The following is a 26,757-nucleotide window of genomic DNA, read 5'->3' as shown; positions in this document are numbered from 1 at the left end:
ATAAATTAGGCTCAGTTAGCGATATGCTTGAGAAATGAAAGCTTTATCAGAGAAACTTGATATAAATTTTTCCCCTGGATTCTTTTTTTCCTTCTAATCTTGGCTGCATTGGTTTTATTTTTGCAAACGCTTTTTAATTTTGTGTAACTAAAATTATCCATTTTATTTCCCAAGATCTTCTCAATCTCTTTCTTGGTCATAAACTTTTTCCTTATCCATAAATCTGACAGGTATGTTTTCCCATGCTCCCCTAATTTACTTATAATATCACCCCTTATGTATGAATCATTTATCCATTCTGATCTTATCTTGGTATACTGTGTGAGATTCTGGTCTATATCTATCTTCTGTCAAATTGCTTTCTAGTTTTCTGAGCAATTTTTGTCAGATAATGAGTTTTTCCTCCCAAGTCTTGGATTTTTGGGTTTTTCAAACACTAGATTACTATGGTCATTTACTACAGTGTATTGTGTACCTAATATCTTCCACTGATCTACCACTCTAATTTTTAGCCAGTACCTGATTTTTTTGATTACCACTTTGTAGTATAGTTTGAAATCTAGTAGCACTAGACCACCTTCCTTCATATATTTTATCGATTCCCTTCATATTCTTGACCTTTTGTTCTTATAGATGAATTTCCTTATTATTTTTTCTTGCTCTACAAAATAATTCTTTGGTAGAGTCAGAGGTTTGTAGAGAGGGCATTCTAGGGCATGTAAATGACATGAAGTTTATTGGCAAAGTGGCATTTAAATAGAGATAGAAAAAATGTGGAAATAGCTGTACACAAGATAGGGGGACTCTTGTCAGCAAAAGCAGACTCTCTTTGATAGGTAACTGTTTTGAGGGGGCCTGTTGAAATTTCTGTAATGATGAATGAAATATATCCAGTGAATCAGTTTTTCCATGTTTCTGATCTATCCTATCCTCCTTGGGAGATATTCCAGAAAGGAAGAAGCCCAGCAGTAACATCTGGATCTTCGTCTCAGGAAATCCCATCCTCCAGTTTGTAACTGACTTGGGAAGCACTAAATATAAATAGTTGGAGCATCAGTCTTTTTTTTTTTTTAATCCCATCAAGACCCTGAGTTAAAGCATGTTGAGTGACTCTCCTCCATCTCTCTGCTTCGGTTGAACAGACTGTTTCTTTCAATTGAATCCTTGTCCTCTTAGCTTGGTCACCTGACTCTCTGAGCTGAGATAACTGACACAAGGGCATGTGAGGTTGAATAATAGAATCATGAATATGTATGTGGTAGAAAAGCTATATATGCAGAACTGAAAACCTCACAATAAATATCAAAAGATTTCTGAAAGAGCCAGTAGCTCAACTGTGGAAGTTTGATATTTTGAAAGGTCCTTGTGGTAGGAAGATGCAGTTCAGGAAACAACTGTCTCTTACTTGTCCCAAGCCATCACTAGGATAATTCCATCATTGCATATGCCACAAGAGGAAGTTCAGGTCCCCTTATTCCCTCTGTTAAGGGTTAAAATTCTAGCTAAACTGTCTAAAATATCTAATGAGTGGTCGCCAATAAATTATAAGCTTTAGCAAGAGTTAGACTTTTAAGCATTTATTAAGGAGAATAAGAATTTGATAAAGAGAGAGAGAAAGGCCTAGATTCCTATCTATTAAAGGGAGAGCGCATTTCTAGCTCCCTTCTCCGCCAGAGTCCTCAGGAAAGAGACCCAGAGTCAGCGCCAGTCTCTTCCTTCCTCCTCCCACTAGTCTGCGTCACTTCCTCCCCGCCAAAGAAAAGACTCCTGGTCTTGCCCTCAAAGACCTTCGCTTCATGGGCAGAACTCTTCTACAGTAAGTATCCAGCAGGTGGCGTCATTCCAATCGTTACAGTCCCCCCTGTTGTTCCTCAAGAAACAAAATGTTTCCTTGACGGAACAGTAAAAACAATATAATAACTATTGCTAACTAATAATATGTGAACAACAATATAGAAAAGGAAGAGAGGAAAGTTTTGTCCAGAGGGGCGATTTTTTTTTTTGTCCTCATGAACCGACGCTTTGACATTAGTCCTGCAAAGGGAGGGCCTCTGCAGAGAATACATGTTACAGATGGTGTATATTATAACAGAAAGAGGAAAAAAAACAACAAATCAAAACTGTTCATTTAAAGTCTCTGAAAGTCTTTTCTCAGATGTCCTCTAGGTGTAGTCGTGGAATGGAAGTCTTTTCAGGGGTTGATGTGTGGATGCTGGTAATCAGCCAGGAAAATTTCCTACAAAATTGAGCTTAACACAGCTTTAAAATAGCTTTGTCAATAATCAAATCAAACAATGAAAGTTTTCAAAAACATGTCTAAGGGAATTCAGAATCTTAGTTGTTACACATGAAACATATAATAAAACAAAAATTGAACCATTCTTTAAAATTATAATATTACTATAGTCCCCCCCTTATGGAGGGTAATTGAAAAGACAATTGCTGCGATATTAATTATTAAAAATAATTTTTTTATCTTTGTTTCATCACTTTTTGCATCATCTGCCTAATTATCCTCATGCCATTATGAGAAATTAAAAAATCTAATATAATTGGTAACAGGTGTCAAGGCCAAATTCAACACTGTATTTATCATGACACCTGAGATAATTATGGGGGTTACCATAAAAGAACAGAGAAATGATGGGATATGAGCATTCCCACACTTGAGCAATATGTACTGCCCATACAGTATGCCAGGCTTAAAATAGGTGGATGGAATATATGTCCATGCCACCGAACATATTGGAAGAAACTGAGTCAGACTTAATCAGATGCATGGGACTGAGATGTCCATGGCATCAGGCATATAGGAGGGAGCATGGAAGCCAGGTGTAGAAGTGAGATGGGTGGGATGAATACTTCCAGCCATCTGTACAATATTGTGGGGAAAAATAAAATAAAATATTAAACCAAGAGAATCCAACCTCAACATTAGTCAAAAGCCGTTCCCTCGGCCATACCTTGACTTCATGCATGTCTCCCCTCATGTGACAGTTCAGTGTCTGCTCTTGCATGTATTCCTCTTGTGATTGGATGGCATCTTGGCCAACTGGCATCTGATAACTCAGAATAAAGGCAATTAATGTCTTAAATGATAAGTTCCCATAATCCAAGTCTCATATGGATTTAAAAATTGAGGATAATAAATGATTGCAAAAAATGTGAATACATCTTGACTCAGAACACAATATATAATTATGCAACAATTTCAAATAATACCCCTTTTTTTTTACTTAGTATACAATTACTTTTCTGAAAAATCAGAACATACTTAAATACAAGTTAAAGCACAACAGAATCTCAAAGAACTTTTTTTTTTTTTAAAAGAAAACTTTTACAAATGTTCCCCTCTTTTTTTTTTTTTTTGGAATATGCTTATCAAAAATAATACTTCTAGAATCAATTTACACTTGCCATGGCAAACAATTTGCTAGGGAAATGCTTTAAAGAGTTTGATCAAATAATCAGTTGAGAAAAAATAACAAAAACAAATAACTCAGAATATGGGAGCACAATACTCCTAGAATTAACATTGTATAATAAAATCAAAACCATCTTGCAATGTTTCAAAATTAGATAGACAAATGAATAGAAGAAAATACACATGGAACAATATAATACAGTGAAATTCAAACTAAGGAAATCTAAATGAATATGAACTTAATATCAATAAGAGTATTATAAAATATAAACTTGATCACATGACTATAAAAAGCTTTTACAAATATTCTCCTTGTTTTAAAAACTAAATATAAAACACAATCTCAAAAGCATGAAAATCTCTATGAAAATAAACCCATACCATTAATTTTCAAAATGTATATGTAATAGTATAGAAATCCTATGTAACCTCTGAACTGATACTATTAATAATCTGAGTGAATTTAGAACACTTTTGATTCTGATATCTAAAATCCCCAATACTCATATCAATACCTTGCTGCTTGCTTCTACATTTCTGTACAATATATACCCTTCCATGCCAAAAGAAGCAGAGTCTTGAACTATGTTGATTGTCATTCTTATTCAGCTTAAGTTTTTCTTCTTTAACCCCTCTATATTGTCCGTCAGTCTTTTCACCATACAAATGCTTTATAAGATTACTAATTAAAGACAAAAGCAGGTTAGCAAAATTATGAACAAAACGAGCATATCTGGAATTTAAAGAGTTTTCTAAGATTGTCTCAGAAGCACAGCCAGGCTGGGGAAGGGCTGAGCCTGAATCTGCAAATGTAGTTAGAGAAAGTTGAGCATGCGCATCAGATCTCTGGACTTCCCAGGCAGGGGAAGCAATGGGCTTGGCCATGGGAGGAGTAGAGGGTGGGGTCTGTAGAGGAGGGGAGGGACCAGCGCAATTAGAATCAGACTTGATTTTGAACTCAGGCCTGGATTCCTCTTCCCCCACTTGGCCTCCAGGTGCTAGTGGATTAAAAGCTTCTAGAGGGTGGGTCATTGCCTCCAGGCATGCAAAATTAAAGCAACAATTAGTGTTAGAACTGGGAAAAGCTGCAGGAATCTCTTCAGGTTTCTCTGAAAAAGCATGGTTGGGAGAGGGAGAGATATTTCCTTGTGTGAGTAAGTTGCTGGCTCTTTTAACAAAAATAAAAAGAAAAATAGAAAATCCACAAAAACAAAGCATTAACATGATCTTATCTCCCATTTGTCTGGTTAAACAGACTAAAATCAAAAATAGGGTAATTAGGGAGTTTAAAAGGTCCATTCGAAAAAATTTAAAGGAAAACACAGCCAGTACGCTAGTACTTAGCAGTTAAAGGGAGAGGGAGGGGAAATTTCTTACCCAACCAGCAGATCAGAAGACTGAGGGTTAGCTTTCCTCTTCGTGGTCAGCCATCTGTTAAGGGTTAAAATTCTAGCTAAACTGTCTAAAATATCTAATGAGTGGTCGCCAATAAATTATAAGCTTTAGCAAGAGTTAGACTTTTAAGCATTTATTAAGGAGAATAAGAATTTGATAAAGAGAGAGAGAAAGGCCTAGATTCCTATCTATTAAAGGGAGAGCGCATTTCTAGCTCCCTTCTCCGCCAGAGTCCTCAGGAAAGAGACCCAGAGTCAGCGCCAGTCTCTTCCTTCCTCCTCCCACTAGTCTGCGTCACTTCCTGACTCCTGGTCTTGCCCTCAAAGACCTTCGCTTCATGGGCAGAACTCTTCTACAGTAAGTATCCAGCAGGTGGCGTCATTCCAATCGTTACACCTCAAACACTAAGTTCTTCATTTCCTACTCTCCTAATTTCTAACCAAGTAATTGAAAAGGAGACACATAGACTAAGACACCAAGGATGGGGAGTAAGAGGGAATAGGGAAAGAGTTCAGGAGAAAGTATATGTGTACAAAGACACATATATGCAAAACTCCAGAAATGGCTCTTGAAAGGGCAGACTGAGAATGGAAATTTTAGGGTAGGAGAAGAAAGTTCCTGAGGACTGAAATGAGGTAAACAAGTCACAAAACAGCATGAGAACTTTATGGATTCTAAAAACAGAAGAGAGATATGATGACTTTCCAGCCAAGGCAGTGTCAATCTTGAGCCAGACTCACAGAGTTTCCTAGGTCTGGCCATGACCTCAGTTTAAAATCTGCATTGTCGTTCTGGGTCTGCTTCATCTTAATGTTTTTCTGGATTATGTCTTATAAAGTGATGTATTGGTTCCTTATGAATTGCTGAAGGCTGATATATTCTTTCTCATCAATCTTTCAATATATGTTAATAGTATTCCACATGGGGATATTTATATATTTTAGAAACCAATATCTAGAAAGATCTTCCACAAAAGATGTAGCTTCACTCTATATAGTCCATAGTTCTGTAACACAGTTCTTAGTTTTGCAGCATTTTCCTCCTGGATGGATTGTTGTTGTTGATTTGTTGTTTTTCAGTTGTATTGGACTCTTCATGACCTCTTTTGAGGTTTTCTTGGCAAAGTTACTGAAGTAATTTGCCATTTCCTTCTCTATCTCATCTTACAGATGTAGAAACTGAGGCAAACAGGGTTGAACAACTTGCTTAGGGTTGTGAAAGATGAAATGGCTGTGGAAACAAAAGTTAAGTCTTCTAAGCATATCAGCTTATTAAGCAATACATAGCAATTGCCCAACAAACCAGGACCAGACCTCCTCAGCCTAGGCCTGGATCCTGGATACAGGGGGAGACAGACTTTTATACATTAAAAGCAATTAATAAAATAAAGCTAATTAATTAAAAGGAAACAATACAGCATTACGCAATCTGGTTTCTCATTGGAGGAAAGATTGGGGACTTCAAGTTGGGGGGGGGGATTAACAGGTACAATTCCCTGAATTCAGAAAAAGAGATATCCCACTTCTCCCAAGCATCCATAAACAATTAAAGGAACATGGAAATAATAACTTATTGATCAGTGCGGGGCCAGTTTCAGATAAGACATATGGGTTGCTTGAGATACACAATTGTGAGAAAACTCTTTGCATCAGTCTTTGGATGTGACCAGGTTTCTGGTCAGCATAGTGTAGGGTCCTTAGTTAAGGGTCTGTAAGCGGCAGGTGGAGTTGGTCCAGTTTCCCAGTCATGTAGGGCTAGGTTCAAACAATACAATAAGGTTTTTCCCCCCAATTCCCACAATTGAATAAAGTTTTCTCACAAGACAGAAGTTGGACTGGACTCATATTAAAAAAAGGGAACTAAGCTAGCTCCAGAATCAGTTCCCTCAATTAACTACTTGCTATCCTAATTCCCTTACTTTCCTCAGAGTCACACAGCTGGATTTGAATTCAGGTCTTGTTGACTCCAGGTCAACGCTTTATCCATTGTGTAACCTATCCTGAATGGATATACTACAATTGTTCCCATCCTCTATATTGGAAATAAGGACCTCTACTCACATTTTGATCTTGTTTCATTTCTTGATCAATATTTGGGATTTAGGTTTTACTTTTTCAGTAATGCCCACCACTGACAACTTGGTGCCCTGGAAGGCCTCTTTGCACTCATCCAACTCCCTCTTCTTCAGATTGAGGCCATATAGCTCATCATGGCCATTGATGAGAGGGATTGGATCAAGGATGGGGAAATTCATGTCTAAGTGGACCTAGGCTAAATCATGATCGTCTCCTTGAAAAAACAATCAAGTTCTAATAGCTTCTTTGGGTAAAAATTTTGCCACCAAGTATTCTGCTTTGAGCTTCATTTCCTGATCCACTGTTAGCCTCTAGGCCAATGCTAGGCTGGACTGAAAATAATCTGGTGGGGGCTCTGAGGTGGGGGAAGGGAGGATCAAAGAATGAGGTAGGTTTTAGTTTCTCTTGGGCCTCTAATGGCCTACTTGCTCCCAAATTTCTTTCCCTTCCACTACCTTAATGCTTCCCTCTTTGCTCACTTGTTTGCCTGTCTGGCTTCCTAAATGCCCTGTTGAAGAAGAGAGGAGAACTGAGTCTGAAAACCATGGGCCAGTGAACTTGATGTTGATTCCCGGAAGAATCCTGGAATGAATGGATCACTAAAAAGATGAGTAGTGAAAAATCTAAAAAAGGAAATGGTAGTTACAAAGAGCTATCATGTTTTCTCTAATAGCAGGTTGTGCCAGAGTAATCTTATTTTCTTTTTTGACAGGGTTATTTAAAATGATCAGGTGTATTCTTTTTTTTTTGGCAGGGCAATGAGGGTTATGTGACTTGCCCAGGGTTACACAGCTAGTAAGTGCCAAATGTCTGAGCCCGGATTTGAACTCGGGTCCTCCTGAATCCAGGACCAGTGCTTTATTCACTGCGCAAACTAGCTGCCCCAGGTGTATTCTCTATATATCTTTTATGTAGATTTTTGCGAAGAATTGAAAACTACTTGGGCTACACAATTGGATGGATTTTGAATTGGTTGAACTGTTAGACAAAAAGAGTAGTCATTGATGGCTTAATATCAGCTTAGAATATTTACACTGGTGGAACCCAGGGATCTGGGCTTGGCCTTCTGTTATTTAGCATTTTGATGAATGACTTGGATAAATGCAAAAGGGGCCTCTACATAAAATTTTCAGATGCCTTAGCTATGAGGGATAGCTAATACACTGGATAACAGGCAGGATCCCCAAAGATGTCTCCTGTCCAGAGCATTGAGCTGAATCTAATAAGGTGAAATTTAGAAGGAATAGGTATAATGTCTTATGTTTGGGTTCGAAAAATCAATCTCACAAGTATAGAGTAGGGGGAAGAAAAGGTTAGCAGTTTGAAACAGATTTTGAGGTTCGTAGATTCAGGCTAATTATATCAGCAGTGTGATTTGGCTGCCACAAAAGCTGTTATAATCTTTTTTTTTTCTAACACTCAGAGGAGTATAGCTTTCAAGAATAGGGGAATGATAATCCCTTTCTACGCTGCCTTATTCATACCACATGTGGAGCATTATGATTAGTTTTAGATTCCACAGGTTAAGAACATTGATAAGCTTGAAAGCATCCAGAGTATGGTGGCCAGAATGTGAAGGACCGTGTTATGTGGATTGTATGAAGGGACAAGGGATGTTTAACCTGGAAAAGAGAAAGTTCAGGGTGGATCTGAACATTGTCTTCAAGTATGTGAAAAGCTCTCCTAAGGAAGAAGGTCCCTGGAGAATGAACCGCAAGCAATGGGTAGGAGTTACAAAGAGACCAATTTAGACTTAATGTCAGAAACAATTTCCTAGTGACTAGAGCTGTGCAAAAGTGGAATGTATTGCATCAGGTGGTGGAGGGTTTCCCCCAGTGGTAGGGTTCAGACAGAGGATGGATGGCCACTTATATAGTATCATATAGTTGTGATTCTTTGGGGGTTTGGGTTGGAATATATGGTCACTGAGGTCCCTTCCAACTTTAAAAGTGTGACATGAAATAAAGCATTTCATCTCACCCTCATGGTAAATATTTACCTGACACCATGAGAAGAATCTAGGATAAAGTGGGAGAGAAATCTGCAAAATATCAACCCACTGGGACATGCATATATCCACTCACAATCTTACTAGGAGAAGGGGGTATGGTATAGTGGAAAGAACATTAGATTTGGAACCAATCAATTAGTCAGCCATTCATATAGCAGTGCCTGCTATATACCAGACACTATGCTAGACAGTTCCTACATGCAAAGAGCTTACATATTAATGGAACAGACAACAAATGTATGTAACCATATACAGAATAAATACAAACATATTCAAAGTCATTAAATACGAGGTCAATTGGAAAGGGAGAGCACTAGTTTTGAGAGGATGGTGCTTGAGATGTGTTCAAGGGAAGAGAGAGACTCAATATGCCAAAGGAACTGAGGTTGAATGTGGCCTCACTTACTGTGTGACCTTGGGAAAATAATTTAACCTCTCTGGGCCCCCTTTTCAATATTTGTAAAATGAGGGGGTTAGACTAAATGATCTTTAAGACCTCTTTCATTTCTACATGCCATGATTCTTTGATTCTATATTATTTACTAGTCTATTACACGAAGGGGCAGGAAGCCAGTCTGATAACATTGAGAAATTGCTCTGTGTGTGTGTGTGTGTGTGTGTGTGTGTGTGTGTTGGCGAGCAGGGTAGGTGGAGGGAATGATAGGGAGTAGAAAGAGAGGCAATGAGAGACTTTGCCAAAGTTAAGAACACATCAAAGTTCCACAGGCCAAATTTCACAGAAAGATATATGCAGTTTGTCTTTTTTGAAGAGAGTATCTTTTGCAGAAAGAGATGAGCTGCTAGAACCCTTTACTATATAGCCTCATCATGATTGTTTGAACTAGACTCATCTCTTTGTATATTATACTCTCTGGCAACCCACATAGAAATTGCACTTTTTATCAGAGATAAAAATCGGAGAAGCAGCTACAATAGTGAAAAAGGCATTGGGCTTAGTGTCAGAAGACATAGGTTTGAGAATTTGGTTTAGTTATTTGCTTTTTCTGATCTTCAACTATAAAATAAAGGCATTATTTGTACTACTTACTTCACAATTGCTTTGAGAAAAAAATGAGATGCATAAAATGTTTTGTAAACTATAAAGTCCTATTATTTCATTATTATCACTGGTGATTTGAAATATTTCAATATAGATATTTTAATATGATAATTTTTAATATTCCAAATTATCTTCCTTATCTACCACTGTTCAGGCTAGTAGAACTATAAAATCATAGCATATTGAAGTAGCAATGGATTATAGATATTCATTCAAACTGCTTTATTTTATAGATGATGAAAATGAGATTTAGCAAGGTTCATCAATTTATAGGTTATACAACTAGTCGTTGAAGAGCCAGTATTGGATTGAAAGTTTCTTGAAGTCAGAGACTATCTCCTATTTCTTTTGTACCTCCCCATGGTACTCTTTGTAAGGTAGAAACTTAGTAAATGAATGTGTTGATTGACTGACCTTTTCCTGAACAAGCAGAGGCAATAGAAGTCCTGGGCATACCGGGAATGGTCTTCTTCCTTTCTAGGGTGCCATTTTTCTTAATCTCTTATCCTGTAAAGTTCTGGCTGATGTGGTTGAGTCAAGGGCCTTAAGGCTCTTCTAGAGCCCTACTCTATTCTTGATTGAATTTTAGGTTGGTCACAAATCAGGTTAGATTGTTAGGAAAAAGCTTAACCTGCTCCTGGACAATGTATTCCAGGAAGTCAATTCCAGGAAGTCATATAATTTGCAGTTGGAGTAGGCCAGTGCTATTTCTTAGAACTTAAATGGAAGTTTTAGGGAATAGGTCCAGTAAATGTGCACTTTCTCCAAAAGCATATCTACTGTTCAAAGTTCCATTTCTCTTTTGAGTTGCATACAACCCACATTTTTCAACATCTAAATGGGTAAGAAGTAGTAATTAGCTTCCCAAATAAAACCATCAATATTTGGCAAATGGTATTCTCTTCCATTTTGTCTGAGGTTCGTCAGCTTTTACTGGAAACATGCATACTGTTTAGGTTTTTAGAATTTTGGCAAACAATAGGTAAACCTTTTGAAAAGCTATTTTAAAATATTGTTTAAATCTAAATTTAATTAGCAATTGACTTAAAAACTGTATTCAGATGAAAAAAATCATAATATTCCATTTAAAATGTTTCCTTAGAATAAATTTACCTGGCAGCAGAATTGGGTAAAATATTCATGATGAAGGTTTTTTTTTTAAATTTATTACTTCTATTTTGAATTGTAAAATTGAAAACACAAAGTGAGCGTTATTTCTGAATATGTAGTGGCATTTTTCTAACTGCTTGTCTCTTGGACACTTATGCCATCTTGGTAAATTCTTACTAATAGTCTTTGAACTTCTTTCTCTGTCCTTTTCTTCCTGGCCATATTTTGCTGCCTTTAGCGCTTCAGCATGGAAGGGATCTCAAATGTCATTCAGAATGGCTTCCGCCACACCTTTGGGAATTCGGGTGGAGAGAAACAGGTGCTCGGTTATCTTTATTTTCCTTCATTCTCTGCTTGTTGCTTCTCTGTGTAAGTCAAGATATTGAAAGCTGTTAGTTTTACTAATTAACTAAGAGCATTACTGGGAAGAGTAGAAATTCAAATAGACTTCTATACATTTAATTCTGCAGAATTTCTCTTGAGAGATTATATTTTTTTCAGACTAGAATACACACACACACACACACAGGCTTCACATTTGCTGTAGAACTGTAGTCTCATGCTTAACGTTAAATGATTAGGTACTGTTTTAAAAAGGTAAGTAGAAAGTGCTGTTCCCTATATGTAAAAAACATATGGCATGATCTTATATTTTATCAGGAAAAAAGTCAAATGTTAGTTTTTATTATTTGATTTGGCTCCTATAGGAGTTTGTCATATACATACACACATACATATACATACCTACATACATGCATACATATGTAGATGGATTTTTTCCTTTTAATTGTATTAAAAGAAGATAGTAGGGCTTAGCTATATGTAGGTCGTAGTACATTGAAGTAAACTATAAAACCAGCTTTCTGAATTAATTCTGATAAGTGAAGGTTGGGTACATGGATCATCCAGTATTATTAATGAACTTTTTTATAAAAATAAAGATTTGTAACAGTATTTACAGCTTATTAACATTTCAAATTTCTCTTTTCTAATATTAATAACCTTTTAAATAAAGAAACAGATTTCTATCAACAAGAGATATATTTAATGTTTAATTGTAAAGAGAAATGATAACCAGGGTTAGCCCAAATAGGATTCTAGATGGGATGGAATCAGGGTCCAAGGGCTTTTTTTTTGAGGGGAGGCGGTATTGCATGTTTCCTATATACTATTTAAGAAAGAGTGGCAAGTTCAGGTCAAAGAGGGCAGGTGGAAAGTTGCATGCACATGGTCAGGGTGGGGCTGACTCTAGAGAGGATGTTAACTTTTCACATCTCTCAAGGTGTCCAGTTACTCCCAAACTGATTCCACTCCCAGAATTGGGATCAAGTTTGCATGAAAGACTGTTTGTGCTTCAGTAATGTATATATGCCAAGACCTATGGTACTCTTACAGCCAGAAATAATGAGATGTCAAGATGGTGCTCTTTTGTCTTATGTCTTTCTTTAAACAAATAAGCACCTTCAGTTGTGTCATTAAGCATTACTGTGGTAAAATCCCTACCAGAAAGAGGGTTTGTAGGTTCTTGAAGGGTCTCCCTCCAGGAAATAGGATTTGAGTTGCTTTCTATTAAATAATTTCTTTCATGTCAGGCAGTCAATGATTATGAGTGGATTAAGAAAATTTAGTGCCAGTATACTAATACTGTAAGAGATGCAATGAGGTGTATTAGAAGGAACACTGGACTTAGAGTCAGAGAAACTCCATTTGAATCCTCCTTACCACCTCTTTGGGTCTCAGTTTCCTCATCTGTAAAATGAGAGTTGGAATAGATAATCTCTAAAATCCCCTTTTGCTTCAGAATTTTTACTTCAGTGTATGATGAGTTAATTAATTAGTCTGCCAACTTTTAATGCCAAGTAAAAACTGAAAATGCAATACAGATATTTTGGTCAGAATGGGAGAAACTAAGTGATTATTTTTTTAGGTTTTGTGGATTTAGGATATGGCTAACAAGTGTATAATTTGTCTAAAAAATGCTTGTCCATTGACTTCTTTGTAGGTAAGCTGTTCTCATGTCTTTCTTTCTCCTTTGTGAACTTCCATGTTTTTAACCACTTACATAATTTAAGAAGTAATGGTATCATGTCATTAATCCATAAGAAAATATATTTGTAGTTGCTCTTGGCAAGTGCTTATGTACAATATTTTTGCAGTTATCATTTTGTTGTTCAAAAGACAATGTAACTGAAATTGAGCAAGCAAGGAAGAGGCTGTATACACACAGTGTTAATAAGATAGTATACATGCAGATAGGATTAGGGACTAGATCTAGGATATAATTGATATAGGAAACCTTAGGAAGAGAAAACTCCACCTGTGCAGGTTGGTGCCTTCTCTGTAACTGGTCTATGTAGACACCAGTAAATATTTTATTGAATAACTGCAAGGACAATGAGACAACTTTAGCTTTAAAAGTGAACAAATTGTCTTTAAATTCATGAGTGAATTTTTCAGCAATAGAAATATAAGGTAACTCTGTATATGAAGTATAATAATGGTTTGTATTAAATAGATTGATTTGATTAAAAATAAAACTAGCATAGTACAATTTTTATTTCTATATATAACTGCACATATTGATTACTGTAGCAATATGTTAATGTTATAAAGTCACTAGACTTTTTGCTGAGTTTTTTGCAATCAAACATAATAAGTAAAATAAATAATTCTTCATTTTTCACTTGGCAGTACTTGACGACAGTCATTCCATATGAAAAAAAAAATGGACCACCTTCTGTTGAAGATCTTCAAATATTAACAAAAAGTAAGCAAAATATATTTTAACTGTTTACTTCTTTATTCTTTTTGACTCTTAAATCTTTGTTTTCATTTAATGATGTTTTTATGTCAGTTGGAAAAAGAATTGCTAAAGGTAATAGATTGAAGACTTCCTCCATCTGCATTTAATTACTGAAACTGGCCCGCTGCTGAAAGCTGTTTGGAGGAGCTTGGATCTCTGCTGCTTGGCAAAGTGTACCCTATACCTATAGTTTTTGATCACTGGGATTTCTCTATAAGAGAGGGTATAGTGTATCTACTGTTGATAATGCTCATGGTTTGACCCTCTCTTCTGGGAAAGAAAAATTTCTTAGAACTCTTGGGAATGAAGGCTGATAGTTCTTTTAAAATATTTTTTCTCAATTCCATGTAAAAACTATTTTTTTAACATTCATTTTTTAAAGTTTTGAGTTCTAAATTCTTTCCTTCCCTCCTCCTTGAGAAGGCAAGCAATTTTATATAAATTATATATGTTCAGTTAGGCACAATATATTTCCTTATTATCCATGTTACAGAAGAAAACAGAAAAAAAAACAAGAAAAAGAAAGTAAAAAAACCCCAACAAAACCTTCGATCTGCATTCAGACACCATCAGTTCTTTCTTTGGAGATGGATAGTCCTTTGGAATTCTCTTGGATCATCATATTGTTGAGACTAGCTAAGTTGTTTACAGTTGATCATTGTACAATATTGCTGTTATTATGTACAATGTTTTGCTTCTGGTCACTTCATTTTACATCAATTCATATACGTCTTCCCGGGTTTTCCGGAAATCATCCTATTCATAATTTCTTAAAGCACAATAGTATTCCATCACAATCATATAACACAACTTGTTCAGCCATTCCTCAATTGATGGGTATGCCCTCAACTTCCAATTTTTTGCCAGCACAAGGAGAGCTGCTGTAAATATTTTTGTATACATAGGTTCTTTTCTATTTTCTCTTATCTCTTTGGGATGCAGATCTAGTAGTGGTATTGCTGGATGAAAGGGTGTGCATAGTTTAATAGCTCTTTGGGCATAGCTCCAAATTATTCTCCAGAATTGTTCAGTTCACAGCTTCACCAACATTGGTGTCTCAGTTTTTCCACATCTCCTCCAGCATTTGTCATTTTCCTTTTCTGTCATATTAACCAATCTAATAGATGTGAGGTGGTCCTCAGAGTTTTAATTTGCATTTCTCTAGTCACTAGTGATTCAGAGCATTTTTTCCTATGACTTTAGATAGCTTTGATTTCTTCTTTTGAAAATTGCCTGTTCATAGTCTTTGACCATTTATCTATTTTAGAATGACTCATATTCTTATAGGTTTGATTCAGTTCTTTATATATTTGAGAAATGAAACATTTGTCAGAGAATCTTGCTATGAATTTTACCCCCAGTTTCTTACTTTCCTTCTAATCTTGGCTGAATTGATTTTATTTGTGCAGACGCTTTTAAATTTAATGGAATCAAGATTAGCCATTTTACATCCCGTAATGCTATCTTTTGTTTGATCACAAATTCTTCCCTTATCCATAGATCTGACAAATAAAATATTCTACGTTCCCCTAATTTGCTTAAGATATCACCCTTTATGACTGAATCATGTATTCATTTTGACCATGTCTTAGTATATGGTTAAATGTTCATCTATACTTGGTTTCTGCCAAACTGCTTTCCAAAACTGGGCATTTTTGTCAATTAGTGAGTTCTATCCTCAAAAGCTTGGATCTTTGCATTTATCAAACACTAGATTACTATGGTTATTTACCACTGTGTATTGTGAACCTAATCTGTTCCACAGAGGCATTATTTTAAAATTGTTTGGAGAAGAATTTGGGAGAGTTCAGGTGAGTTCATCAGTTTACTCTGCCATCTCGACTCTGCCCCTGAAGGTTTGTAGTTCTTAGAAGAACTCTTGTTCTCTTGAGAATTCACCATAACCATAGCTATCTCAAGGCTGTTGTGTGTACTCTACACCTATCATAGAGGGATCCTGCTATCACTGCTTCTGGTTTCTCACTCTCAGGAATGATAATGGATAATTATAAGATACTTGTTTGTCACTTAGGCCCATGCATGTTGAAAGCTAGTCATGATTAGGATAGCTACCTTAGGTATATTCTTGAGGCAGATAGATTTGGCCTTTTTTCTTTTTCCCTGTTAAAATCTTTATGTGGGGGGCAGTTAGGTGGCGCAGTGGATAAAGCACTGGTCCTGGATTGAGGAGGACCTGAGTTCAAATCTGGCCTCAAACACTAGACACTTACTAGCTGTGTGACCCTGGCCAAGTCACTTAACCCTCTTTGCCCTGCCAAAACAAAACAAAAACTTTATGTGGGAAGGGATTTGGGAAATTAAGTACACTAATGAAGTGTTGACGGAGTTGTAAACTGGTCTGACTATTTTGGAGAACAATCTAGAACTATGCTCAAAGGGCTATAGAGTTATTTTTTATTTGTTTGTTTTTAAATAACAGTATTTTATTATTTTCCAGTTACATGTAGAGACAGTTTTCAACATTTGTTTATATAAGATTTCCAATTTCAAATTTTTCTCCCTTCCCCCCTCCCCTAGACAGCAGGTAATCTGATATAGGTTTTATACACACACACACACACACACACACACACACACACACACACACACACACACATAATAATATTAAACATATTTCTGCATTAGTCATGTTATAAAAGAAGAATCAGAGCAAAAAGGAAAAACCTCAAAAAAGAAAAACAACAGCACCAAAAACAAAAGAAATAGTATGTTCTAATCAGCATCCATATTCCACACAGTTCCTTTTTCCCCCCCTGGATTTGGAGAGCCTTTTCCATCATGAGTCCTTTGGAATTTTCTTGTACCATTGGATTGGTGAGAAGAGTCCAGTCTATCACAGTTGATCAACACACAATGTTGATGATACTCTGTACAATGTTCTTCTGGTTCTGCTCCTCTCAGTCAGCATCAGTTCATATAAGTCCTTCCAGGTTTCTCTGAACTCTTCCTGCTCATTGTTTCTTACAGCACAATAGTATTCCATTACATTCATATACCACAACTTGTTCAGCCATTCCCCAATTGATGGGCATCCCCTCAATTTCCAATTCCTTGCCACCAAAAAAAGAGCAGCTATAAATATTTTTGAATATGTGGGTCCTTTTCCCTTTTCCATGATCTCTTGGGGAAAAGACCCAAAAGTGGTACTGCTGGATCAAAGGGTATGCACAGCTTTATAGCCCTTTCAGCATAATTCCAAATTGCTCTCCAGAATGGTTGGATCAGTTCACAGCTCCACCAACAATGCATTAGTGTTCCAATTTTTCCACAGCTTCTCCAACATTTATTATTTTCCATTTTTGTCATATTAGCCAATGGAATAGGCTAGGCACAGGAGACACAGTAGTAAATGGCAGTAATGTACTGTTTGATAAACCAAAATACTCCAGCTTCTGGGATAGGAACTCAGTATTTGACAAAAACTGCTGGGAAAACTGGAAGATAGTATGGCAGAAATTAGGCATAGACCAACATCTTACACTTTATACTAAAATAAAGTCAAAATGGGTACATGATTCAGACATAAAAGGTGATACCATAGGTAAATTCGGAGAGGAAGGAATAGTTTACCTCTCAGATTTATGGAAAGGAGAACATTTTATGACCAAACAAGAGATAGAGAATATTATGAAATGCAAAATGGATGATTTTGATTACATTAAATTTAAAAGTTTTTGTACAAACAGAACCAATGCATCCAAAATTAGAAGGGAGGCAGAAAGCTGGGAAACAATTTTTATGGCCAGTACTTCTGATAAAGGGCCTAATTTCTAAAATATATAGGGAACTAAATAAAATCTATAAGAATCCAAGTCATTCCCCAATTGAGAAATGGTCATAGGATATGAACTGGCAGTTTTCTGATGAAGAAATCAAAGTTATCTATTCCCATATGAAAAAAATGCTCTAAATCACTATTGATTAGAGAAATGCAAATTAAAACAACTCTGAGGTACCACCTGACACCTGTGATGTTTATAATCTATATTGTGGTCACCTTAAATTAGAAGCTTTAGCACCAGTCTTTGGGCATTAAACATTTATTAAAGCATACAGATATTCACATGGAGTTCAGAAAGTTAAGAAAAGGCCTATCTAGCCTTGAGTTTCAGCCTTGTTGGGTTCTTCCTCAAGTCCTCTGCCAGGAGCCTGTTTCAGTCAGCAACTCCCCAGCAAGCTGATTGTAGAAGCATTTTATAGGTCTGGAACAGAGTCGGTCCTTACACACTGCTTCAAGCTGATTGGTTGGCGTCATCCAAATCCATTGGTTTTGAAGGCGTTCTCAAGTTGAGTTCACAGTCTAGCTTCTGAGAATAATATCTTCTTAAGGGATAGCCAGGTGTGATTACAATCCAGTTAACTTGAAGTAGGCTAATCAGCAGTATCACTTGATTCACTCTCACTTGATTCAATCAGTCTCGATCAATCTCCAGGTGGGTCTTTGAGTATCTGCTTAAATCCCATTATTTTATCACACACCTATCAGATTGGCTAATATGGCAAAAAGGGAAAATAATAAATGTTGGAGAAGCTTTGGAAAAATTGGAACACTAATGCATTGTTGGTGGAGCTGTGAACTGATCCAACCATTCTGGAGAGCAATTTGGAATTATGCTGAAAGGGCTATAAAACTGTGCATACTCTTTGACCCAGCAGTACCACTTTTGGGTCTTTTCCCCAAAGAGATCATGGAAAAGGGAAAAGGACCCACATGTACAAAAATATAGCTGCTCTTTTTTTGGTGTCAAGGAATTGGAAATTGAGGAGATGCCCATCAATTGGGGAATGGCTGAACAAGTTGTGGTATATGAATGTAATGGAATACTATTGTGCTGTAAGAAACAATGAGCAGGAAGAGTTCAGAGAAACCTGGAAGGACTTATATGAACTGATGCTGACTGAGAGGAGCAGAACCAGAAGAACATTGTACAGAGTATCATCAACATTGTGTGTTGATCAACTGTGATAGACTGGACTCTTCTCACCAATCCAATGGTACAAGAAAGTTCCAAAGGACTCATGATGGAAAAGGCTCTCCAAATCCAGGGGGAAAAAAAGGAACTGTGGAATATGGATGCTGATTAGAACATACTATTTCTTTTGTTTTTGGTGCTGTTGTTTTTCTTTTATGAGGTTTTTCCTTTTTGCTCTGATTCTTCTTTTATAACATGACTAATGCAGAAATATGTTTAATGTTATTATATATATGTATATATAACCTATATCAGATTACCTGCTGTATTGGGGAGGGGGGGAGGGAGGCGAGGGAGGGAGAAAAATTTGAAATTGAAATCTTATCTAAACAAATGTTGAAAACTAAAATAAATAAATGAATAAAATTTTAAAAAAATAATGAAGGGGGAATGGTTTCAGAAAATAACAACAACAAAAAAACAACACCTGGGAATACCCATATGAACTGATTCAGAGTGAAGTGATCAGAACCAGGAAGGAGATCATGGTACACAGTAAAAGCAATATTGTAATGATCAACCATGAAAGACTAAGCTACTCTGATCAATACAATGATACAGTACAATTCTGAAAGACTTATGCCAAAAAATGCTATCCCCCTTCAGAGAGAGTACTGAAGGACTGAGTTCAAACTGAAGTATAATTTTCTCACTTTGCTTTTCTTATTTTTTTTGTTACATGGCTAGTATAGAAATATGTTTTACAAGATTTCACATGTATAATTATATAATTATACATGCATTGTTGCATGCCTTCTCAGTGGGTAGAGGAAGGGCTAGAGGGAGGTAGATTATTTTGAACTCAAAATTTAAAAAAAGAATGCTAAAAATAAATAAATCTATTTACTTCTACTCGTTCTCTCTCTCTTAAACAAAAGAAAATTATTTGAAGCAAACAAAAAGGCTTTGTATGTTTGGAAGCTTGTGTTGGTGTCTGTCAGGTTTAATTCAGAAGATGACAGGTTATCCAAAGCCAAGAATGCTGCTTCCTACTTTTGGGCTATACTTAGATATATTATGAGGTTAGGATAGGGCTATCCTTATGTGAAAGCTACTGAACTGCCATCATTGTATAGAAAAGTGTGAGAATGATGTGGTCTTTATTTTCTCAGTCTCTGATAAATTTTCCTGATAAAAATTCCTGAAAATCCAATCCAACAAGCCCTTACTAAACCCGTTATGGGTAAAATGCCGTGCTAGCAATGATATAAAAGTAAAATCAAAAGTAGTCTCTACTCTCATGGAGCTTACTTTCTACTTCAGTGAAGGGTGATGGGTCCTTTAAGATCTTAGAGCATATACAATTTTTCATTTCTGTCTTTGAATCCTCAGTGCTTATTATGACACCGAATAGGAGAAACTAAGAAATGCTTATTGATTTATTTATTCATTAAGTATATGTCTAATTATTTAGGTACCTGAGAACCTAATTTCTTTTTAAAATAATGAACTGTGTAGTTCCCAGCTTTCAGAATGCTTTGGAAAGCTGTACTATGAAAATGTACATACAGAGATTCATCATTGGAAATCTATGGCTCTGTGCAAATAACATTCACCCCCCACCCCTATCTGCCTGTGTTTTCCTTATTACTCCTTTAAAATTTGGAATTAGAAAAACAACTCTCAGGTTGCAAAATATTCCTGTCTGAACAAAGACTTGTCTAGCCAATATAGTTCTGGGCTCTTATATAGTATGTCTTTTTCCCCTGTGTATAATTCAAATGTAATGTGGTTTTTTAAATAAACTTATGATTGATTATATTTTTTCATCTAATTGAAAATTATGTCTTTTTTCCTCTTGTCCATATTGTAGTCCTTCATGCTATGAAGGAGGACAGTGACAAAGTTCCAAGTTTGCTAACAGATTACATTCTGAAAGGTGAGTATGTATAATAGCATGTGTACATTTGAATTTTTATGTTAAGTAAGATAGAGCTATATTGCCAATAGATTTTTTTTTTTTTAGTGAGGCAATTGGGGTTAAGTGACTTGCCCAGGGTCACACAGCTAGTAAGTGTTAAGTGTCTGAGGCCAGATTTGAACTCAGGTACTCCTGACTCCAGGGCCGGTACTCTATCCACTGTACCACCTAGCTGCCCCGCCAATAGATTAAAAAAAACCACACACACAAAACCTACTAGTCTAGAAAATTTGTCAGCTCTTCCAATACTTACTAGAGTTAGGTGGTAATTTACCAGTAACTTACATTAATAGTGTTATATTTTCAATTTTTATTAACATTCTTATAGGTCCAGAGTTTGTGATAACTTTCATAGTTGAATACACAACAGAGATGTAAGTAGGGGAAGGGAGGAGAAAAAAAGGGTATGATGGCCCTATTGATAGTATAAGAAGTAGGCTTTAACAATTGGTGAAAAGAGTAATCATGTCATAAAGGAATCAAAATTGGCCACCTATAAAGGAGACATAAAATGGAGCATGTTTCAATAATCTTTTTGGTAGAAGAGAACTCCAAAAAGAGATCCTTCAGTGATTGATGAAAGGGATTAGGAGAAAACCAGAAACAGGCTGATATTGTAGTATCTGAGCTTGGCAGCATGATAACAGATTCAGAATAGAGTAGAAACCAGGGAGGATCATTTGAGAAGTTAATGAAAGTAATTTCAATGTAGCTGAAAGGTCAGAAGTTGGATTTTAAAGGGTAACTAGAGAACTAATGTAATACTATATAAAATCAAAATTGCTCTTATAATTAAACTTGAAAATATCTTGGTTATTGAAATACTTAGTCAACAGATTTGCAAAGTATTACAAAATTCATGCTGTAATTTTTTGCCATGATACTGTAGGAACATTCCACTTGGGGTGATAAGTATTTCTTTCCTGTTAACTCCATTCTTTACCAACAAAAGTATCTTTCTAGCCAGATTAGAAGACTGAACTTCTCTATTGGTCATTAGCTATCTAGGAGGGACTTTCTTGTCCCATATTCCCTGTGTAAAAGAAGGGGAAATGTGATGAAATGCATCAGATGGTAAATCTGACACAAGTGACTAAATCATAAACATCTCTAGCTAGAAATCCATGTGCCTCTAGATTCACAGGGTGATCATTAGTAGATTAACAGTGGGGAAAATTCCTGATTAAACATGCTAGTGCTATAATGCTATCTTTTTCTGATGGAGGCTTTTTAAAAATTCAGAATTTTTTTTATACCTGACATCTTTGTTTGCTTTTGTGTTCTGCTAGCATTGGTATGAAAGCTGGATTGTTCTGAGGTTTGTGTCTTCTTGATGTGATACGGGAATGAGAAGAGTATAAAGAACATGTCTTAATTTCTAATTAAAGTAGTTCCATATGGTTGAGGGATAATGGTAGAATGGGCTTTTAAATCATTCTCTGAATTTTAACATTTGACAGAAAAGGAAGAGGTTTATGATCAGGACAGCACAGTACCCTGGGGGAAGTAATTTTTAAAATTCCTAATTCTGAAAAATATAGTACTATAAATTTCACCTATACTGCATGATTCAGTAAACCACACCCCTTATATTTTGCATCTTTCCTGTTCAAGTGACTGGCTTCTACCTCTTATCCCATATTCTCTTAATAACTGCAACTGCCTTTGATAAGATGTTTGTGCATGTATATTGGTTTCGCATTTGCTTTCTCTGTAAGGACTGGGTGGAAAAAGAAGCTGCCAAGGTACCTGACTAAAAGTAATTATGCACTTAGGCATAAATTAGGAGAGAGAAAGAATGCCATATGAGTTGGACAGTGGAGGTGAGGGGTTTGTTTGAGATGATTAAGCAGTACTTTTCCACCCATCATGGAGATTTACCCCTGCTTCACTGTTCGCCTCCATGGGGACCAGTTGGGGAAAACTCCTTTTCTTCATTGGTTTGTTCTTGGCTTGTTAACTGATATTGATAGATGTGGCTTGTGCAGCTAAATATTCATCTAGTTTTAAAACAAAGCTGAGAAGTGAAAGAAGATTCCAATGAGGACATAAAGAATGCCTCAAACAGTTGTTCAGGTCACCAGGAGGGAGGAATGGAAGAAGCACGGGCCACTTAAGCAGCTTTTTCCCATCTCTGTTTAATTGTACCTGCTGCCACCTCTGCCATCCAAGAGAGCATAAGGCAGGAAAGTTAGGAGGAATGAGTGTTGCTGTGTTGTTTCTATATGGGAATAAAAATGTTGGCAGAAATTTTCACCTTTCTTTTACCATATAAGGGATCTTCCTTTGCTTTTTTTATTTTTAATATGCCTTGCAGTATAAGGTTGAAATTATAGTTGCTTCCCTTTAATAGTGATCAATGAGACATGGCCTTTAGGTTACTCATTTCTGGAAAAACTTAGTTAATATGTTTTGATGTAACTTTTCGTTGTGGGATCTACCCCTATGAAACTGTTTCACTCTGCTCTGTAGATCACAGTAATGGTATTTTAGTTGTAGTAAGAATAGAACCCAGTGCTTCTGTTTGATGTATATTTATTTACATTTTATTTTTATTTTTCAGTTCTGTGCCCTACATAGAAGAGCAGCACTTCACCTTCTTCAAACAACAAGCTAAATCACTGTTAGCATTATCCCAAAAGCTTGTCTGTATTTACCTCCCAGCAATGGAAACTACAGCACTCCAGCACATGATAAGCTTCAGTATTAATAGGCAGTGGCTCCACTCATACCTTGTTTTGAACCAAGAGAAATTTTGAATCATGAACATTATTTTTGTTTTTGCTAATCTAATCTATTAACAGTTATAAACTATCCCCTTGCCTTGAGGAAGGCAGAATAACATTAATTTTGCAGTTCCCTTTTAATTGACTTAGATTAAGACTGAATTTTTATTGGTTTCTGGAACTCAACTGCACTGAAAAATCAAGCCTCAAATGTTGAGAAATGTAATCTGTGTTCTTCAGTGACATTGGGAGCTAAAATCAAGCTATGCTTTCCTTTTAGGTAGTACTTGGTGAATGCCAACAATCATGCTATTGGAGATAATTGTATAGTTTGCTATTTGTTTTTAACCAGTTGTTTATTTTTAATATTTAATAGCCATTTGTTTCCAGTAATACTTCATTTCTTTTAAATGTTTTCTTCCATGTGATTCTATTTGAATTGTTTGGAAATGCACTTTAAGAGGAGTTCTCATCCTTTGTGGTGCTGGAGAAATGATATACTACAGTATTGCCCTTGTCTCTTCCAATGTGGTATGATGGTATTTATAGTCATATTTTCTTAAAGCATTAATTCTACTCATGGATTTATCACGAATCCAGAAAACACGTTTGCCAGTCTGATCAAGCCAATGTCATGTAATAAATGTTTTAAAAAAAGAACAACTATTGTAAAATATTTTCAAATGTCTTATTGCAAAAATTCAAACTCAGACTTTCTGATGAAGATTCCTTTGATGACTCAGTGACTCATCTTTACTAATCCCTGTAGAATTTATAGTTTCAACCTGAAGAATCGCAAACAGCAAGGAAAGGTTAAAGAGACCATAGCACCTTCCAGAAAGCTGCTATAGTAGAGGTATTGCTCATTTCTTAGGACTGCATGGAATACTTAAAAGCTGGAACAGATACTATAATACTTTTAAGGTGTAGTAACTTTTTACACGTACATGATACCATGTTGTAGGTATGGGCATTTCCATGTTTATGTCTCTTAGGGCAGAGCACATAGCTATTCTTGATGGAGCTGATTCTGGATGGCTCATCCCATTTTAGTGGTTTGGATATGTCACTTTATTTTGAATTTCATTCGTTCAAAAAGCATGTATTAAGTGCCTAGCATGTGTCAGGCACTGTGTTAGGTGCTGGGGATATAAAAACAGATGTAAACAGCCCATGCTCTTAAGAAACTTTCATTCTTATTGAGGACATGAACACAAGAAAGTAAACTCCAAATCTGTGCATAGTAGATACAATATAATTTTGCTTGGAGAGCAGGCATTAACAACTTCTTGTAGGAAGTAGCACTTGAGATGAAATTTAAAGGAAGGTAGGGGTACTATGGGGGGCAGTAAGGAAGGGGTGTATTCTAGGCATAGGGGACACCTTATTTGATGGCATGAGGATAGGAGAAGGAATACATGTAGTGTGGGGCAGAACAAGTATGCCAGTTTGGAATATCAGTTGTTTGAAGGAGAATAACAAAAACATAATCCTGGAAAGGTAGGGATGGAGCCTGAATAGGAAAGTCTAAAAGCTAAGCAGAGGGTAGGGTTGTATTTTGACTTAAAGGCAAGAGGGAGCCAGCTACTGGAGCTTCTTGATTGGAGTGACAAGGTTCTGTCATCTAAAAGTATCAATTTGGTAGTTTTCAGGTTAGGTCAGAGAGAGAAGAGACTATTGGCAAGAGTTCAGGTTAAAGGGAATGACAGCCTGAACTATGATGGTGGCCATGTGACTGAATACAAGTGGGATGGATGCTAAAGACATTGTACACCTGCAAATGAAAAGACTTGTCAAATGATTGAAAATGAGGGGTGAGAGAGAAGCAAGAGTCAAGGACTGAAAGGTCTTTGACCATAACAGTGAAGTTGGGAAGAGGGTAGGAGTTTATTTAAAGATGATTTTTAAGTATTTAGATATTAAAATTTCAACTAAGTATTAAAATCTTAAAAAAATATTTAAAGTATTTTGGATATGCCTGTAGGGATATAGTTTGGAAATATATCCAAGGGGCTGTTGGTCATGTGGGGCTAGAATTTAGGAGATAGGCCACAGTTGGGTGTATAAATCTGGAAGTTATCTTGAATAGAGATGATAGTTGAACCTATTGGAGTGGGTGAAATGACTGAGGGAGTATAGAGAGAAGAAAGGCCCATGTGTTGGGGTGGGGCAGGTAGATTAGCTTTCTTTCTGATCTATATTCATGATGGTTTCACTAACAATCAAATTAATTGGGCCAGCTAACTTAATCAAAACCTCTCAGTTCTTCATGAAAAGAAATGCATCTTAATACTATGTAGACTAAAAAACAAAACAAAAAAACACAATTGGCTACAACTTCTTAGAGATTTGGGTTTTTGAAAAACTGAGACTGATGAAATAGAGGAGGCATTTGAAGAAGATGTTCTGCTTGGTTCTGAAGGGCAGAAATGGGAGCCATGGGGGGGATGTTACAAAGAGGCATATTTGGGCATGAGGTAAGAAGAAATACCTTTCTGACAGAGCGATCCATAACTGGAATAGATTCTCTTGGGAGACAGCGGGTTCTCCCTCACTAGAAGTATTTAAGAAAATGCTACATGACTGCTTTTTGAGCACTTTTTAAAAAAGTATTCTTGTTGAGACGGAAGGGACCTCGAACTTCATCTAGTCCAACTTCTAATTCTTTTAAAGTATTTAAAAACTGTATGCTCTCTTAAGTGGGCTAAACTATCATACTTATCTTCATAGAAAACTTGACCAAGGTTGAACTGAAGTTTATAACATTCCACGTGAGTGAAGCCTGAATTGGAAGTTAAAGACTTGACTTTTGCAGGTCAATGGGCATTCTTATTTTTCTACAGGTGAGATGTTTGTCTGTGGTTATTATATTGATGCTACAAAGTAATCCGAAATGTTTCCTGCTTTCCTATGGCACTGCCCACAATACCATTATGAATTCGTTTTCTAGGGGACTTCATGGATAGTTCATTAAGGTGAAGTAATTTCTCAGCACAAAACGTCATGTCCACTTGCTTGTTCACTGTCATGAGCCTGTAGCATCTAAGTTCGTGATTGCTAAAACATTTGTATTAGATCCTGGATGTATCCTACTTAATAAGCAAGTTCTCAACCAGGTGATTCTAGTGTTCCATGAAGGCAGTATCTTTTTGTAGGAACAAGCACCTCAAGGGTTGTATTTTCAGTCCAGTTTTCCCTACCATGAAGGATTGTAGGAGGACCCAGTTATACCTTTTAT

At 36.3% G+C, this 26,757-nt stretch overlaps 1 protein-coding gene and 1 pseudogene across 3 annotated transcripts in view; one reads left to right on the top strand and one right to left on the bottom strand.

Moving 5' to 3' along the window:
- Positions 1–24,242, top strand: part of FEZ2 (fasciculation and elongation protein zeta 2) — a 74,697-nt gene extending 50,455 nt beyond the window's left edge. Inside the window, exons 6-10 of one of the 3 annotated variants that reach the window (XM_043988737.1) lie at positions 11,314–11,394; positions 13,767–13,842; positions 20,686–20,751; positions 22,083–22,111; positions 23,357–24,242. In XM_043988737.1, coding sequence (XP_043844672.1) covers positions 11,314–11,394; positions 13,767–13,842; positions 20,686–20,751; positions 22,083–22,093 — 234 coding nt within the window. In that variant the 3' untranslated portion in view covers positions 22,094–22,111; positions 23,357–24,242. The remainder of the gene's footprint in view (positions 1–11,313; positions 11,395–13,766; positions 13,843–20,685; positions 20,752–22,082; positions 22,112–23,356) is intronic. The other 2 variants (XM_043988736.1, XM_043988739.1) reach the window with 2 other exon arrangements.
- LOC122742354 lies at positions 5,539–7,166 on the bottom strand (annotated as a pseudogene).
- Positions 24,243–26,757: the final 2,515 nt, after the last annotated feature.

Source organism: Dromiciops gliroides, chromosome 2, assembly GCF_019393635.1.
Source record: "Dromiciops gliroides isolate mDroGli1 chromosome 2, mDroGli1.pri, whole genome shotgun sequence".
Lineage (NCBI taxonomy): Eukaryota > Metazoa > Chordata > Mammalia > Microbiotheria > Microbiotheriidae > Dromiciops > Dromiciops gliroides.
This window is presented reverse-complemented; position numbering and strand designations above follow the sequence as displayed.